The sequence below is a fragment of the Betta splendens genome, chromosome 2 (assembly GCF_900634795.4).
Source record: "Betta splendens chromosome 2, fBetSpl5.4, whole genome shotgun sequence".
Classification (NCBI taxonomy): domain Eukaryota; kingdom Metazoa; phylum Chordata; class Actinopteri; order Anabantiformes; family Osphronemidae; genus Betta; species Betta splendens.
Window position 1 is genome coordinate 23,357,713 of NC_040882.2, and position 16,610 is coordinate 23,374,322.

General features: G+C 50.7%; 2 protein-coding genes across 9 annotated transcripts; both read left to right on the forward strand.

The window, feature by feature from the left end:
• Nucleotides 1-2,635: 2,635 nt before the first annotated feature.
• Nucleotides 2,636-9,217, forward strand: gpr78b (G protein-coupled receptor 78b). 3 transcript variants are annotated; one of them, XM_029127155.3, is made up of 4 exons: nucleotides 2,636-2,776; nucleotides 5,822-6,406; nucleotides 6,521-6,634; nucleotides 7,899-9,217. In XM_029127155.3, the coding sequence occupies exons 2-4, from the start codon at nucleotides 5,859-5,861 to the stop codon at nucleotides 8,134-8,136; spliced, it is 900 nt and encodes a 299-aa protein (XP_028982988.1). In that variant the 5' UTR covers nucleotides 2,636-2,776; nucleotides 5,822-5,858; the 3' UTR covers nucleotides 8,137-9,217. The 3 variants fall into 3 exon arrangements, with proteins under 3 accessions (XP_028982988.1, XP_028982962.1, XP_028982982.1); XM_029127129.3 differs by having other exon boundaries at nucleotides 2,675-2,776; nucleotides 4,122-6,406; XM_029127149.3 differs by lacking the exon at nucleotides 2,636-2,776 and adding an exon at nucleotides 3,529-5,691.
• Nucleotides 9,218-11,474: 2,257 nt separating this feature from the next.
• LOC114841889 (carboxypeptidase Z-like) lies at nucleotides 11,475-16,153 on the forward strand. Of its 6 annotated transcripts, none has more exons than XR_008693505.1 (11): nucleotides 11,475-11,717; nucleotides 12,064-12,093; nucleotides 12,532-12,906; nucleotides 13,561-13,779; nucleotides 13,849-14,078; nucleotides 14,280-14,441; nucleotides 14,541-14,699; nucleotides 14,886-15,021; nucleotides 15,150-15,332; nucleotides 15,407-15,557; nucleotides 15,674-15,811. XR_008693505.1 is itself a non-coding variant. In XM_055505322.1 (11 exons), the coding sequence occupies exons 1-11, from the start codon at nucleotides 11,645-11,647 to the stop codon at nucleotides 15,701-15,703; spliced, it is 1,740 nt and encodes a 579-aa protein (XP_055361297.1). In that variant the 5' UTR covers nucleotides 11,476-11,644; the 3' UTR covers nucleotides 15,704-15,838. The 6 variants fall into 6 exon arrangements, 5 of the variants coding, with proteins under 5 accessions (XP_055361297.1, XP_055361292.1, XP_055361294.1 ...); XM_055505322.1 differs by having other exon boundaries at nucleotides 11,476-11,717; nucleotides 15,415-15,557; nucleotides 15,674-15,838; XM_055505317.1 differs by having other exon boundaries at nucleotides 11,484-11,717; nucleotides 15,411-15,557; nucleotides 15,674-16,153.
• Nucleotides 16,154-16,610: the final 457 nt, after the last annotated feature.

The window sequence follows — 16,610 nt, forward strand, 5'->3', positions numbered from 1 at the left end:
GTCATTAACCACGTTGCATTAACCTGCTGCCAGCACATTTATTTATCTGTTTACTGTCCTTGTTTATATCCTGTTTTTGCAGCAGTAGCCACAGTTTAAACTGGTTCTGACTACATCTGTTTTTGCATTTTGACTAAACCTTTTTTTAAAACCTTTTTTTCAGTTTTCCTCCAACAGCAGAAATGAGCATTTATGCATTTAGGAGAGTGAAACCCATCTGTGTAGTGAAATCCAGTGTTTGAACTGTGGGTTTGTCTCTGATGACAGTGATGGGTGGTTGTGTGATGGACAGGGCTTCGTGCGCCTCGAGCCCAGAGCACCGTGTGGTGGAGCCGGCCTCATGCTCGGTGCGTGGCTGGAGGTTCCGCTGCTGAGTAAATGTGTCTTTTATTTAAGTGACTTTATACTATATGAATGAAAGGTTAGACTGTAAAATCAAAACATGTGACTTTTAGTCTGTGTTCACATTTTCTTAATCTACTTTACTTCCACAGTAAATGACTTGGCTTCAGTGATGTATTGCAGTTTCGCTGAGTGAACCCTTAATAGGTAAAAGGCCGCGTCCCGTTCTTCTTCGTCCTGGGCCTTCTGCCGGAGCCGCCCGCTCCGTCTGCTTCCGAGGGCTCCTGTCATTAATGAGAATGAATGCGGGCGCCTGCTCAGTGCCGGTGGACCCGCCGCTTCCGTGGATCGTTCCCTCGCTGAACTCCCTCACCTGCGGTCGCTAAAACAAAGCGTTTGTGGCCTCATGGTCCAAATAAAAGGAATGCTGCTCAAATCCAAGGCCAGTGCTGCACTCAGCAGTCTCTAACAATGCTCAGCTCCTTCTCCTCCCTGTAATAGATTCTAGTCTTCCGCTTTAAGAAAGGATTGATGAGGGGATCAATAAATGGGCTGGATCATTAATAAAACACTAAACGCGTCCTTAGAACGTGGCTTGTGTGGGCCGTCCTCGGTCCATTTCTGTTCCGTCCTCACCCCTGCGCTCCTTCAGGTCCGCGGGTAAAAGGGGGCACGAGGCGGCGGCGCCTCCGCCCTTTTGATGTGAGGCTTCATATCGTGCGAGCGGCACGTGCGTCCAGAGCATGTGCCGAGATGGAGCGATAACTTCTCAGACGGAGGCGTTGCTATGGGAACGTGACTCAACAAGTCTTGCCGCTTTAACCTGGAAGCTGTGCCGCGCTCCCCCTTGTTCGCGGAGCCGGGCCTCCGTTCTCAATAACGCGTCACATCAGATGTCTGGAAAAACACGGCTAAAAAAAAGGGCTTTTGTTTCGCGCGGAGCGTCTTTCACAGGAGACGTGTTTATTAGGCGCTGCTCGGTCTTCATCAATTAGTCCCACACATTAGGCCACATTGTGTGAGGAACGGCCAAGAAAGGAGCAACTGGAGCTAATGGAGGCTTCATAATACAACGCGTTCTCTGCTGTTTAACATAGTCATAGAGTGCTGTTGCAGCCTCATTATGCACAGTTGATGCCTGTGTAATAAAAACATTGTGAAACGTGACAGGCGTTCGCAGGTGAAGGTGAGGTTCAGAGCACGAATGGGAAAACGATATACATCAACCAGAACCATTTGCCTTCATTATTGAATGTTTGTAAACCATATGATCAGATGATGTCTGATGTGAGGGTAATTAGCGCTGGTGGATGTCTGTTACCTGGAGACGCCGTGAGGAGTTTCTGTTGGTGAAACAAGCAGCAGCCGCTGCAGCCGTGCTCCTTTCTTCCCACCAGCTGCGCTTCCAGGGAACCGCGGCTTCTGCTTTTTGCTTTAAAGCCACCAGAAATGAGCGTCGGCCTCTTTTTTTTCTACTAGTTCTACTGTAGAAACAAGTGCGGAGGACGTCCGTGTGTTCCAACGCTACTCGTCCTGTAACCACATCCTCGCCGCCATTCACAGCCGTGCCGTCCTCTACGGCCGCGTCCCAGCATGCAACGCTGCACAGCATGAACCATACCCACACTCAACCCTTATGGCGCCTCAGGTACGCGTTGCCTGAGGAGGATGCGCCGTCTGAGCTGGAGACCGAGCATTGATCTGTGTGGGGGATCAGTGGCGCGCGGGTCTGAGCACAGCAGCCTCTGAAGGTGAGCCAACACTGACCTTGCTTCTGAACCTGTCTGTGTTCCTGCCTCGACCTCCACCAGTTCAACCTGCAGTGCGTCGTGAAACGGGCTTGTCTCTCGTTGTGCTGTGATCCCTGTGGATTCAGACGAAACGGCCGTCAGATTAACATATTTACCTGCTCATGGAGGTCACAGGTCTGTGATTCAGTCCGGACCGACTAAGCTGCGCACACCTGGAAGCCGCGGCGCGAGGAGCAGGTTGACGAAGCGGCAAACAGGCGCCGCTGCGCGTTTGATGGCATTTTTCACAGCGTTACAAATAGGTTGTGGATGAAGATCCCTCCTCGCAGGCAGGTAGAGCTTCAGTAAATCACTTCACGCCTGCTGGTGCCGTGTTCCTGCGCTGGGCCGGAACACGCAGCTCACCGGACGTCTTATGAATCTTTTAGTGGTTGAACATGCAGCGTAAGTCCGGATCTGTGCCGGCCCGAGGCCTTTTACGCCACCAGGCCGTCCTCGGACCGGCCTCTGGAGCTGCTGCGGTGACTCTGGGACGAGGCGCACGCAGCGACGGCTCGGTTGAAGCCTCCTCCGTCCAGGCCGCGGGCTCTTCTCCACGGAGACGCTGAAACACTGAGTTCAGAGCCGTGCCGGTGACGCCCCAGGCGGCGCTGTGGTGGAGACTGTTCCAGCGCCTGCGAGAGGTTCGTTTCACTGCTGATTAATTACGTCTTTAATTTAGAAAATGGCAGAAAGCTGCAAGATGAATGCTCGTCATAACTTACCAAGGACGTGCTGCTATCGTGCCCAACACATTGAAGCACACCGTGTTTCGTGCAGATTTAAACTGAGCGTGGATCTGATCCTGACTCTTTAGTGCTGTAGCCTCATTGTCCTGTTCCTCATTTCATCTCCATTAATCACTGTTCTCACTCATACATGACACAGTTTGATTACTTGGCAAACGCTTGTCAAGCACAAATGTCACACATTGTATCTGCTCTTTCAGAAATTGCCCTGAAACGCGAGGACTTGTACAGTATGAAATTGAATACGTTGTTATTATTGATTGGTTCAATGATCTTAAATCCAAATAATGTACCACTTATATCTGTGAGTTATGGAGGCAGAAGTTTAACATGTGACATTCCTGGATTTCTCTCATCTCAGCTCATATCTCATCTCATATCAAAGCGCAGCGCAGAGCGCAGGGCAGAGCGCAAGGCGCAGAGCGCAGCGCAGAGCGCAGAGCGCACAGCGCACAGGCACGCGCAGGGCAAGCAGAGCGCAGGGCAGAGCGCAGCCCAGAGCGCACAGCGAGCGCAGAGCGCGCACAGGCAGCGCAGAGCGCGCAGAGCGGAGCGCAGACCGCAGAGCGCACAGCGCAGCGCAGAGAGAGGGCAGAGGCAGAGCGCCAGAGCGCTCAGTCATCTCAGCTCATCTCATCTCATATCTCTCACATCTCATCTCATATCTCATTTCATATCTCATATCTCTCATACATCTCATATCTCTCATATCTCATCTCATCTCACCTGCACCTACTGTCCTGTCTCCACTTGGTTTCCATCGCTCTGTGACTCATAATGAATTAGAATTGTGTTCATTCTTCTCAATCGCGGCTCTGGAGAGGAGCAGCATCTTTCCCCTTTTCTGCTGCGTTACCATATAAACCAGCTCCGTGCTGCTTGGAGACACGTAAACATTCAGTTAGTCACGCGTCTGTTTGACAGGCTCTGCTGTAATCAGCTTGAGTTTGGGTGCATTTGTTGAGCTGCTGCAGGTCCTCGAGGCACATCGGAGGATTCCTGAAACAACGGCGGCTGATTACTCGACTCACGTCAAAGCGTCCTCTAAAAGCAATCTTGTTTGTGGCTGCTCGGATACCTCTGTTAGGTAACACGCGGCGCCGAGAGCTGTATTGGAGGTGACATCCCAATAGAGCTATAAATAGCGCTGCACTTTTCCTCCGTGAGCCCAGCTGTAGCCTTCTCCCAGGCATTTGATCGCCTGTTTGATATCAGCCCTTTTGTCTCTTTGACTCCTCAGACCTGTGGCGGCTTCGTTAGCGCGTCTCTCATCATCTGCCGGTGATGGGGAAGCGCCCCTGGGTTTCCCAACACCACAATGACTCGCATAATACACTCGGCTACTACCACTGTGACGGCTGCGGGGTGGAAAAAGGCTCGGTTTCGCTCCCAACTAAGCAAAACTGTGCATTTCATTGAAAGGGACGGATTTCGGCACCGGCCTCAGCACCAGTGTGTGTAAATAAGAGATACATGAAAAGCCTGCAGGCTGCGTCTGACCCTTGTGAGTCACTGGCTGCACCAGCTTCCCCTGAACTGGACTCAGTACATCAGCACCAAAGGGGCTCCTGTGAAGGCTGCAGTTGTTACTCCAGTTTGCACTGGGCATCGTTTTACTGCTCTGTGATTTACGCCATGAAACGACCCAAATAGTAAAGTTTGTCACTTCCTAACTGCCCCTTTCTTTATAGATGGACACAGTAAAAAAACTGCAAAGATATATTTGTTTTAGATGATTCTTTCAAACAGCTATTATCATATATGTTTTACATAAAAAAACAGCTGGAGGTCACACTTTACAAACTACAAGCTACTTGGAAAAAGGAAAGCAAATTGTATTATTAGATGCATCTTTGTAACTATATATTTCCCTTTGTCTTTCAGTGGTTTTCATTGTTCCATAGGGACCAATGGTGTAACACTGTTTAGTTTGCTTTAATTAAAAGCTACAGTTATGCTGAAGACTTATCTCATCAGGTTGGTAAAATGAAGCATCTGCTCTTCCTCATTAACACAGACATTATTCCTGATTTAACATTTAACATAGCAGCATCCTCTGTATATTTTTGCAGGCTGGACACAAATGGTAATAGTACAAACATCTACTGCAGCCGTGGGGTCATAAATAATTCATTTCAGGAATAGGATCTATTTGCCCCCGTGCCTCCCAGGCGCGTGTGCACCTGGTGCCATTCGGTCACGGCAGACGCGTCTCCAATCGTCAGGGAGCGCACCCCCGAGTTCCTCTGCGCGCTTTGTCTCCAGATCCGCTTTTATTTCGAACCAGGCAGAGGATACGAAGAAAAACCCCGTGTGAAATAGCAACGCGGCAGCTGGATGAGCGGTTTGCGCGCAAGTTTGCGCGTGGGAATCAAACGGTGCGGCGTACGGGGAACATCTGTCATTTAAAGGAAGTCATGTGAAGCTGTGGGAGCTCGATGGCGAGGACAAGTTGTTTCCGCGTGTCACTTCACGCCGCTTTCTGCCCCGACCCTCCTCAGTGCGCGTCCTGAGGCGCGTCCGCCCGATGCGTGGGCCGTTCCTACGAGCCAGGCTGCTGCCGAGCACACGCGCGCAGACACACGCCGCGTTCACTCTCGCCGCACGTGTCGCGCGCGGGGAATAACCGCGGGGTCGGGGGCGGCATGGTGGCGGCGGCTGGCTTCAGCACGCTGGACAGCGCACGCGGAAGTTGGAGGAGACGGCGGCGCGCGGACGCACGGGAATTGAACTGACGGCACTTTAGCGGAGACGGGAAAAGACGCGCGCCATGGTTGAGTCTAGGTGTTTCTTATCGGCAGCCGGCGCAGGTAAACCGACAGCGGACCCCCTGGTGTGAGACATGGACTTTGCTGAAACCACTGTCGCGTTGTGCATCGTCGTTGTCGCGGTCGTCTCGCTGCTGTCAAACTTGTTGGTGCTGCTATGTTTCGTCCACAGCACCGAGATCCGCCGACAGGTGCCCGGCGTGTTCACCATGAACCTGTCCTTCTGCAACATACTCATCACCGTTCTGAACATGCCGGCCACTTTGGTGGGGATCGTCCGGAACCAGCAGCCCTTCGGGGACCGCGTTTGCCACGCGCTGAGCTTCCTGGAGACCTTCCTGAGCGCCAACACCATGCTGAGCATGGCGGCGCTCAGCATCGACCGCTGGATCGCGGTGGTGTTCCCGCTCAGCTACTCCACCAAGATGCGCTACCGCGACGCGCTGCTCATGGTGCTCTACGCCTGGCTGCACTCCTTCACCTTCTCCCTCGCGGCGCTGCTCTTCTCCTGGGCCGACTACAGCGACGCGTACGCGTCGTGCACCCTGCGGCCGAGCCGCGGCGGCGGCGGCGGCGGCGGCGACGCCGTCGGGTTCGCGGTGTTCACCGTGGTGTTCCACGCCACCAGCTTCGCGCTCTCCCTGCTCATATTGTGCTTCACCTACTTGAAGGTGCTGAAAGTGGCCAGGTTTCACTGCAAGAGGATCGACATCATCACCATGCAGACGCTGTTCCTGCTGGTGGACATTCACCCGAGGTACCTCACCTCACCCACACCAGTTCAAACTGTCACCGACGTCACGTTTTATCAGTCGGGTTTGTTACAGTGCCAATTAATTAACACCGAGCGCCTTTTGTCTGCTGTGTCCAGCGTGAAACAACGGTGTTTGGCTGAGCAGAAGAGGAGGAAGCAGAGGGCAACGAAGAAGATCAGCATCTTCATCGGCTCCTTTATCGTCTGCTTTGCGCCATACGTCGTCACAAGGTGAGCGGCAAAGCGTTTCCTCTACTGCACAACATCGGCGCAACTCGCCCGTGGACTTCCAGCCCTGCGGCGGAACCCACGCAAAAAGTAAATGACCTCGGCGTTGTCCTCGACTGTACAGGACTCCATCTGTCAGATGAGATCAGCGACAGCGCGACAGCAAAGTTCCCGTTCTCTGTGCACCGCTACGCTGCTTATTTGAACCTGACGCCGTGTTGCGCAGCGCTTGCCCGATTATTGCCCAACGTCACCGCTTCGACCTGGGGACCTTTGTTCCACTCGCTTTTCCCAGTTTGCTGTTAAAAAAGTTGTCTAATAATAATAATAATAATAATAATAATAATAATAATAATAATAATAAATAATAATATATACTGTTTAATCTTGAATCGTGGCTCATCAGGTACTGTGCTTGTGCTGCGCAAACAGGTTCCAGAGAAACACAGGTAAACATTACGCAATAACACAATGCTGCCAGCGCGAAGTGGCTTATTGAGAACAGGGGAAATACTTCACTGTGACTCGTCAGCCAGATGTGGTGTCGATGCGTCGACGTGATGCTGGTGGTGTGCGTGCATGGGAGAGCGACCTTCTGACCAGTTCCTGACCAGTTCTTGACCAGTCCCGCCTGTTGGGAGCAACCCGAGAACCCGAAACATGTACTTATGATCAGTTCTCCACGTCCCATCAGTTTAAGCACAGACTTAAACTGGTGCTTCATTAATGGTAGAACAGAACAAAATGGCAGGTGCTTAATTGAGTTTGTTGTAAAATGCCCCCAGTTTTAAAGTTCAGTATCAATTCCTCCGTCAATTAATATATGGATGTTTTCATCTGAGTCACATAATTGTGAAGGACCTTGAGTGACAATTCCACAATTTCACATTAATTTCCCTTAAAACCTAATCTTTAGTCACAAACAATATCAAAATGTGTGAAAGAAATATGGTGAAAATCGAAAAAAAAAAACAATTAATTGGTTAAATTCAATATAGTGGCAAATAACAACACATCATCTCAAGACACTTTTTAGTGGTTTAAAACACAAACATGGGGTGGGAGGTCATCTGCCTCCACTGGTCATAGGCCAAAGAAGAGAGACTACAAAATGGAAGAAAAAAAACAAGACACTCTTTGTGCTGTTTATAATGAAATAAACCAAGACTCACTCTGGTGCTTATCTCTAAGTGTAATTCTTCTGCAGTTTATTAAAAGAAGCATCAATAGACTGTGTTTACTCATGTTTCTGCCGCCGCCCCTTCAGGCTGGCTGAACTCCTGCCGTCCGTGGACATCAGCCGCCACTGGGGAATCATCAGCAAGTGCCTGACGTACAGCAAGGCGGCGTCCGACCCCTTCGCCTACTCCCTCCTGCGTCAGCAGTACAAGAAGGTCCTGGTGACTGTCGTCAACCGGCTGCTCCGCCGCGACCTGTACCCCTCGTCCGGCCACAACAGCTCTCTAGACACAGAAAACGACTACTGCCTCCAGAGGATCAGCTAACGGGGACCGCGCGGACGTGACAGGAACCCACCACAGGCCAAAAGTAAAGGTTGCCTCTCGGAGGGAGAAGGTGGGCGGAGGACAAGAATGTGGAGCGAGACACAGAGGACAGGATATTGTTAAGAAAGGGAGAGATAAAGGGGACAGACTGTGGGTGGGTGGGTGGGTGGGGTGGGGGGGGTTTCTGAGCACAAATACGGACAGCGGTGGGTGGAGAGGACTGAAGAGACAGCGGTGAGGGAGGGGGCGGGACAGCCGTCGACAGGAAGTGGACGTCGGGGTCGATGTGAGGACGCCGGCTCTGACAGAACACACGAAAAGCAGCGGCGAAGCTTCAAGTTCCACATTGACTGTGCTGGACTGCTTCACGCCAGCCCACTGGTCCCACTGGTCCCACTGGTCCCACTGGGGCTGTGAAGGGTCCGACGGCTGCTGTGAACTCCTTTAATACGTCCAGAGGAGCCAAGCTGGAGCTGCACGTCATCAATTAGTGCCACGATTAAGTGACCTTTAGTGGCCGCAGTGATTGTGTAGAGACAGGAGTCAGGGCAAAGACACGCATTATTAATTCAGTCAATGCATTGAAAGTTTGAATGAAGGTTTATGGGACGGCTGAGATCACAGTAGGAGGTTTATGTTTAATTACAAGGTTACAGGCGACAGAACAAACTTAACCCTCACGTGTGAGGCATCGATGGTCACATCCTTGAAGGGAAACGCGTGGAGCTCCTCCACCGACCTGAATGAAGCTTCTCCCGCTGACGGGAGCCGCTGTTCCCGCGGACATTTACATGGTGTTATATATTTTACACTGTACAGGGAAAAACTTTCTGTCTAGATTAAAGGCCGTGGTGTGATGTCACACAGAGATGCTCTTAAAGTGCTTTCAAACACACTTTTCCGTCTGTGCCACAGTTGAATGTGTGATTTCTTTTAGCAGAATCGCTTCTTTACTATAAAAACGATATATTGTGGATGTATTGGATACTTTTCCTCCTGTGAGCCACTTGCTGTACTTTGGCAGTGTGATTAGCTATTAGTTAAAATGTGCAATAAAAGCTGTCAGTTCTGAAGCTATTAACCATATGGATGTCCTCACAGTAATGCTATTGAATCGAGATAATGCCCTTTTGATTTGATTTGAAAGTCTGTAAATTGAATTCAAACCGTGCAGTTAAAAGTCTTGGACACTAAATGACAAATTGTACTTTTATTTCACTAATTACAGGTTTATGGAAACATTTTTGTCAATATTCCATATGTGAAATTGAAGGATGCAGGTAAAGGGTGGAGGGAAGTTTTAATGAAATCCATTCAACACATTGTGGTTCCTTGTTTACCAACAGCTCATCTGCGCGTGTATCACATCGTTATGGAACCATCTGCCCTGTGGCCCTAATTATATCACACACAATATGTGGCATAAATACGACCGTGGCCGCGCATGATCGGCCTCCGCGGCTGCCGAGCGTAATAAAACAGACAGGTCTGCAACAGCATTTGATTGTTTGCGAGTCTGATTCACGCATCTCAATAGTGACTTTAATTATCAGCAGCGTTAATTGAGGGACTTAATGCAGCATCTTTGAACCTGGTCAGCACCTGAGAAGCAGCTGACATTTAAACCGGCTCGTATGACGTATGAGGACGTGTGTGTGTGCGTGCTGAAGTCCACATATGTAAATGGGACCAGGTGTGTCCAGCTGCTCATACTGCTTCTTCTATAAATGTCATTAAATGTATTTATAGCTCTCAATTCTTAAAACTCAAACTTCAAAAAATTCAAATAGCAACGTTTCCAAATTACTTGATCCCAAACCAAAGAACAGCACAGACGGAAACTTTGACCTTATAAGTAAAACGCTGAGGCACCATTCACCCAGAGAATAACTCAGCTTTGTACCACATTTCATCACAATCCAATCAATAGCGGTGACATTACTGCACAAATGTCAACATCGTGCTGGAGAAAAAACGGGGGATCATCGGAGTGATTGACGTTCACACCAGGAAAGACCATAAATGCTGTTGGAATACACTGATATGTGGTTTGAGTAGATGTTTGCTCATACACATCTCCCTTTAAGAAGCAGTACGTTCATTCATCTCCTGCACTGTGCAAATTAATGGCCCTATTTACAGCACAATTCATATTCCTGCTTTAGCTGGAGGATAAACTAGGTTTCCATCCTTCCCTCCAACAGGCACCGCCCCAAACTCCCTCACTCTCGCCGTCCTCTATCCAGTCCGGAACCCAGGGGTCCTCGCCTGCCTGCGTGATGAACGATCACGACTGCCATTATGCTAATTCGCGTCAGCCCAGCTTCAAGCAGAGAACACCCTGTAATTAGAGGAACGAGCAAAACAAGTTCACGTGCGAAATGCACGTAGCCACCAGGAACGGCGCCGCGTGTCGCGCTGCAGGAGAAGTGGAGCGGTGCGCGAGAGGCGAGCGCTTCCGTACACTTACAAATTGTACAGTACAGCTGCTGTGCTGGAAAACGGGTCAGGTGGGAGCCGAGTGACCTAGAAGTGACTTTGTGAATCATTGCTGCATTAGTGTGATGTTTAGGACTTAAGGCACATGTTTGAAAGCGCCATTTCTGATGAAATGATCCCTATATATGTACATAAGTGTAAACGAGTCTACGCGGATTCACTCGCAACAACACTTTAGGAAATGGGCCTTCCAGCTTCAGGCGGTGGCGGCTCAGTGATGCTCTGGGGCTGTTCCCTGTGTGAGGCGCTGGAGCCCAGGTGTCTGAGAGTCTGTCAACAGGGCCGTGATCCCCCGAAAGTCATCCAGCTGCGGCTGCAGCAGAGATCCCGAGAGATCCTGGATCAGCCGGCACGGGCACAGGATTTTCCTAGTTGCACTTGGGTTGAATCTGTAGGAATTACAAACAGCGCTTTTGGAGTTTTTCCAGTCTGCTGTAATGGGTTAAATACAAATGGAAAAAATCATTTTCATTGTTAATACAAGCAAAGAACTGGAAATGATAATGCTGAGGTATGTTTTGTTTATGGAATTTACAGCAGCATTTTAGAGCTTACGTAAATTCTGGCTGCTCAATCTGTCTGACGTCATGGGAGGTGTCAATAGCAACTCTACAAAATAAAATTTAAAAAAGCTCAAAACCTACAGTAGCTTTAAACAATATGATGACATTCACACTAACCAGAACTCAATTACACGCTGAAATAAAAAAAATTAAACAATAAACATGACTCAGTGAGGAGCGGTTTGATTCGCTTAAACCTCAAGTTTGCGTCATCCTCGTAAAGTCTGAAGTTGACATTTTCACGCACGTCCCTACTTCACCCCACAGCTATTTCCTCTGTAACTCGAGAGTCGCCCGCGCGTGTGCAAAGTCGCTTTAGGAGCAGTTCAGAGGGAACTTCTGCAGACTTGGGAAGTTCAAACGCAAACGCGCACCCTCCGCCTGGCTGCGTGCGCGCGTGCGGTGCCACATCGGAACGCGGCGGAACGCTCGGACGAGGGAGAACCATGCTGCTGGTGCTGCTGCAGTTCCTGTCCGTCGCTGCGTCGTCCTCTCTGCGCTGCGACCCAGCGTTTCGAGGTAAAGGTTCTTACTTTAATCACACGAAAACGTTTTCTGCTGCGCGCACGCGCCCTCTTTGCGTCTTTGCGCGAGTCTCTGGACACTTCCAGGGGAAAAAAGCGACTGTGATGCGGCAAATTACACGCATCCAACCTTAGTAAATGAACGCTGCGTGATTATGATCAGATGGCGGCGTCAGATTGCGTCGTTTCAGTCCTGATTAACGTGGAACCTCTGGTGACAGAGACGAACCTGGTGCGAGGCCAAACCAGGGGTTTATTAGCTGAAGACAGGCCACATCAAGACATTCACAGAAGCCACTCTGCCATCTAGTGTCAGCTAATAACAATGACGTGTCTTGCAGGAGCGTGCAAACCGACGGTGGAGGAGAAACGTGAGTACCCGCTGGCAGCGTCCACGTGGACTTTGCATGTCTGGACCGCTCGCTCCTTTCGCTCCTCGTCCTCCCACTCTGGACAGGAGCTAACGCTCTCCATCCACATCCCTGTGGATTCAGCTTGAGTCACTGTTTAACCAACAAAAGGGATGAGCTCATAAGTCACACTGGGTCTAGTTTTAATGGAATCTGGCACCAAAGCCATGAAACCATCATGTGTATTTTTAGATGATCAATGGCACTATGAAATATTAAAATTCTAATTTCCCGAGATAATAGAAATACTAAGGAGCGGCGAGTGGAGGGGAGAATGGAGAGGTTTATTATTATCTTATCCATACAGATGGAGATAAGTTTCCTCATCTTTTAAAGTACGATACAGTTCATCTCATTTTCCCCACTGATCTGGGCCGAATCTCATTTCACGCATCTCAGCCACGTGCACAAGCATCCTCCTGTCCTACTGCGAGGACATGGCCTACTCCCAGACCATCTTCCCCAACATCATCGGCCACCGGACGCGCGAGGAGGCCGAGGCCGGCGCCGAGTACCTCCTGCTGAGCGTGGTCGAGTCTCTGCTCGGCGGCGAGTGCAACCCCGAGGTCCGCATGCTGGGCTGCTCGGTGCTGGCCCCGCGCTGCGAGGCGGGCCGGGCCCTGAAGCCGTGCCGCGGCGTCTGCGAGGCGGTGCAGCGGCGGTGCGGCCGCGCCTTCCAGGCCATAGACATGGCCTGGCCCTACTTCATGGACTGCGATCGCTTCTTCTTCAGCGAGCAGGAGGGCTGCTACGACCCCCTGGAGGGCCTCTCAGGTGAGGCCGCCGCTCTGACCTTTGACCTCTTTGTTTCCGTGGCTCGGCTCACACAGAGAAAGCCTTGTCCCGTGTCAGCGCTTCCCGTGGCTGCATTTGCTCCACAGGAACATCAACACTGACTTGTAAACCACTGGAGTGAAAGCTGCCTCGTGTGCGTACACGGTGATAAAAGTCTGAACCATAAACCAGCCTCTGTCTCGTAGCGTTTTATTGCAGGGGCTCAGTTTTTACGGCCTTTCCCTGTAACTGGAATGCGGCTCAGATGTCTGGCAGCGCGTTTGACATCTGTAATTATTTCCATATTCATTTCAAACTGAATATCCTGTTCTGATATCATGTGACCCAGAGTCCTGTGCAGCGTTTCCCATTCGAATACCAGCGTCCCATCCCAGTGCTGTATTTTTTTTCATAGACGAAACAATTTCAAGATGTGACTTCAAATACTATGAATCCATTAAGAGGTGATGGAAACATGGCAGTATCTGGTAATTATGGATGCATTCTTGGTTTCTGCTGCACATACCAGACTCCGCTAACATCCTACTTTGACCCTGGCACAACAACAGCAGCGTTTCTCTCTGGGAGCGCTTTCATGTGGTCTCTCACCGCAGCCCAACGCGCGTTAATCACAGCCGGTGTCCTTCCTGACAGCAGAGCAGAGAGCGGAGGCCGCCGACGTGCTTCCTCCCGACGATGCGGCGTCAGTGATCCACTTCGTCCACCACTCCAACGCGCAGATGATCAGCGTCCTGAAGAGAACCGAGGAGCGCTGCTCCGACATCGCCCGGACCTACAGCATCGGCCGCAGCGCGGACGGCCGGGAGCTGCTCGTCATCGAGTTCTCCAATAACCCCGGACGCCACGAGCTGTGTACGTGAGCTCCTCGACGAACGCATCGACACCCTGCGCCGTCCTCAGCGTCTCTCTCCTCATTTGCAGTGGAGCCGGAGATGAAGTACGTGGGCAACGTGCACGGGAACGAGGTCCTGGGCCGCCAGCTGCTCATCTACCTGGCCCAGTACCTGTGCTTGGAGTACCGGCTGGGGAACGAGCGCGTCCAGAGCCTCGTCAACCGCACGCGCATCCACATCCTGCCCTCCGTCAACCCCGACGGCTACGAGGTGGCGGCCGCCGGAGTCCAGGACAGTAACTATGGCGACGAGCAGGAGGTCAGTTGGGCTCATGCACTCGCATGTCTGGAGCTGATAGGCGCCAGGTCACCTGAGCCATGCTCAGTGCATTATGGGATTCAGCCCTGGATTTCTGAGCTGCCTCATGAACAGATTATCATAAAGATTGTATTTAATTATGCTGAAATTTAGTTGATAATGCGAATAATTAAGCCTCATTGCGGTTGTTGGATTTCTCAGGGTCTCCGATACGACACCTCCTCCATCGGTCGAAACAACGCCCAGAACGTGGACCTGAACAGGAACTTCCCTGATCTGACCTCCGTCGTTTACAGGCGGCGCAGACAGAAGGGCTACCGCACCGACCACATCCCAATCCCAGACTCTTACTGGTTTGGTAAGGTACAGTACGAGTCCTTATCCATATGCTGTCTGCTACGTTCCTTCTCCACTTCCCTTGTGAGGCTGCGCATCGGTTAAAGTCTGAATGCTGCGGTCCAGGTCGCGCCGGAGACGTACGCTGTCATGAAGTGGATCCGCTCCGTCCCCTTTGTGCTCTCTGCTGACTTCCACGGTGGAGACCTGGTGGTGTCGTACCCCTACGACGTGTCCAAACACCCGCTGGACCGCAACATGTTCTCCCCGACGCCGGATGATCAGGTACCAGAGCCTTGAACTTCAGGCTTTCAGGTCTCCTTTTGACCAAAACTCCTACAAGACATTTGTGTCACAGTCCAAATAGGGATAATACAGAATTTAATCTGTAATATGATCAGGTTTAATTGCAATCCAATAAACTGTTGCAATTTAAGAGAGACAAAAACAATAACATATTCTATTTTGTAGGTGTTTAAGCTTCTTGCAAGAACTTATGCGAATGCCCACGGGACAATGTCCATTGAGAGTGCACAGTGTGGTTCATCCCGGGCGTTCAGCCAGAATGGAACCGTTAACGGTGCACAGTGGTCCAGCTTTGCAGGCGGTGAGTAGGAGCACTGGATGTAATGTCACATGTGGCCACTAGGTGGCGATGGGCGACTGGTTGTTTCCTCTGGAGCTGGAGGCGGAGGGTGAGCACAGCTCCTCAGTGTGTTTTGTTTTTGTGTTTAGGTATGCAAGACTTCAACTATCTGCACACCAACTGCTTTGAGGTGACCGTGGAGCTGGGCTGCGAGCGGTTCCCTCCAGATGAGGACTTGCTGACAAGCTGGCATGAAAACCAGGAGGCTCTGATCAAGTTTGCGGAGCTGGTGAGTAGCGATTGGACCTGCAGCCCAACCAGTGCATTTTCACTGTGTGTGTGTGTGTGTGTGTGTGTGTGTGTGTGTGTGTGTGTGTGTGTGTGTGTGTGTGTGTGTGTGTGTGTGTGTGTGTGTGTGTGTGTGTGTGTGTGTGTGTGTGTGTGTGTTGTTCCTCAGGCTCATCAAGGTATCAAGGGCATCGTCAAAGATGAGGATGGAAACGGAATCCAGGGGGCACGAGTATCAGTCAGAGGGATACGCCACGACGTTACCACAGGTACTGCTTGTTATCATGTACGACAAAGAAAATAAAGGGAAGACTTTAGCTCTTTGTCTCAGTCCCATGGGTCACATCATCATAGCACTTCTTGAAATAACTCATTTCCAAAACAGCTGAAAATGGAGACTACTGGCGGCTCCTGACCCCTGGCATCCACATCGTCAGCGCCTCGGCTCCGGGCTTCTCCAGGGCCATGAAGAAGGTCCGCCTGCCTTCTCGCATGGACTCGGCCGGACGAGTGGACTTTGTGTTGCACAAGTCCGTGGTGGAGCCGGACGTGCAGGAGGAGGCCGATTCCATCCCTTCCCTGGGCACGTACGACCGCTTTGACCCGTACAACCAGTACGAGCGCTACGCCACCATGACCGATCTGAGCTCCATCCGCGAGGAGAGAGCAGAGAAGCCATGGTGGTGGAGCTACTTTGCCTTGCCGGGGAGACCTGCCCCCACCTGGCTGCTGAAACACTACTAGAGCTGCAAGAGTGAAGGCTGTGATACATGACGTTCCGCTTCCATTGGTGTTATAATATACACAACACATATTTGTATTTCATAGTTATACGACAAAAATAAACAACTTGTAGGTTGTCAGAGTTTCTTTCAGCTACTATTCATCCATCTCCTCTTGCTGCCAACCTCATCATATAGTGTTCAAACTCTCTTTCCCTAAATGAAACATGCACATTGCAGGTAATGACGGCATGTGGCCAGCAGGGGGCGGCCTGAATCAAGTTATTGAAACCATGAGGTTCCTCTAAGGTTCCTGAAGGACTTCCTCCAGGCCGCTTCCCTGCTTCTTTTCTAAAACCATCCTACCCGCTGCTGATGAAACACACCAGTTCACTTTTCATTCTTCCAGGAATTTATAGACCTGTACTAGAATTATCTACCGACGGCAGCTGACGTAACCTTGTAAAAGCAGAATAAACTGACTGCACAGGCCTGTTTACATACTGTATGGACTTTATATATTTATCCTATTGTGAACTTCACTCCTAGAGTTCTGAACCTGGGGAAACATTTGTGGTTCCCAGCATTTTACTTCCAGTT

Excerpts from the sequence above, each read along its gene's own strand:
- gpr78b (XM_029127129.3), top strand. The coding sequence starts at position 5,724 with ATGGACTTTGCTGAAACCACTGTCGCGTTGTGCATCGTCGTTGTCGCG. Across the intron at positions 6,407-6,520 it reads CTGGTGGACATTCACCCGAG|CGTGAAACAACGGTGTTTGG; the intron begins GTACCTCACCTC and ends TGCTGTGTCCAG. Across the intron at positions 6,635-7,898 it reads GCGCCATACGTCGTCACAAG|GCTGGCTGAACTCCTGCCGT; the intron begins GTGAGCGGCAAA and ends CCGCCCCTTCAG.
- LOC114841889 (XM_055505317.1), top strand. The coding sequence starts at position 11,645 with ATGCTGCTGGTGCTGCTGCAGTTCCTGTCCGTCGCTGCGTCGTCCTCT. Across the intron at positions 14,079-14,279 it reads ACTATGGCGACGAGCAGGAG|GGTCTCCGATACGACACCTC; the intron begins GTCAGTTGGGCT and ends TGGATTTCTCAG. Across the intron at positions 15,558-15,673 it reads ACGCCACGACGTTACCACAG|CTGAAAATGGAGACTACTGG; the intron begins GTACTGCTTGTT and ends TTTCCAAAACAG.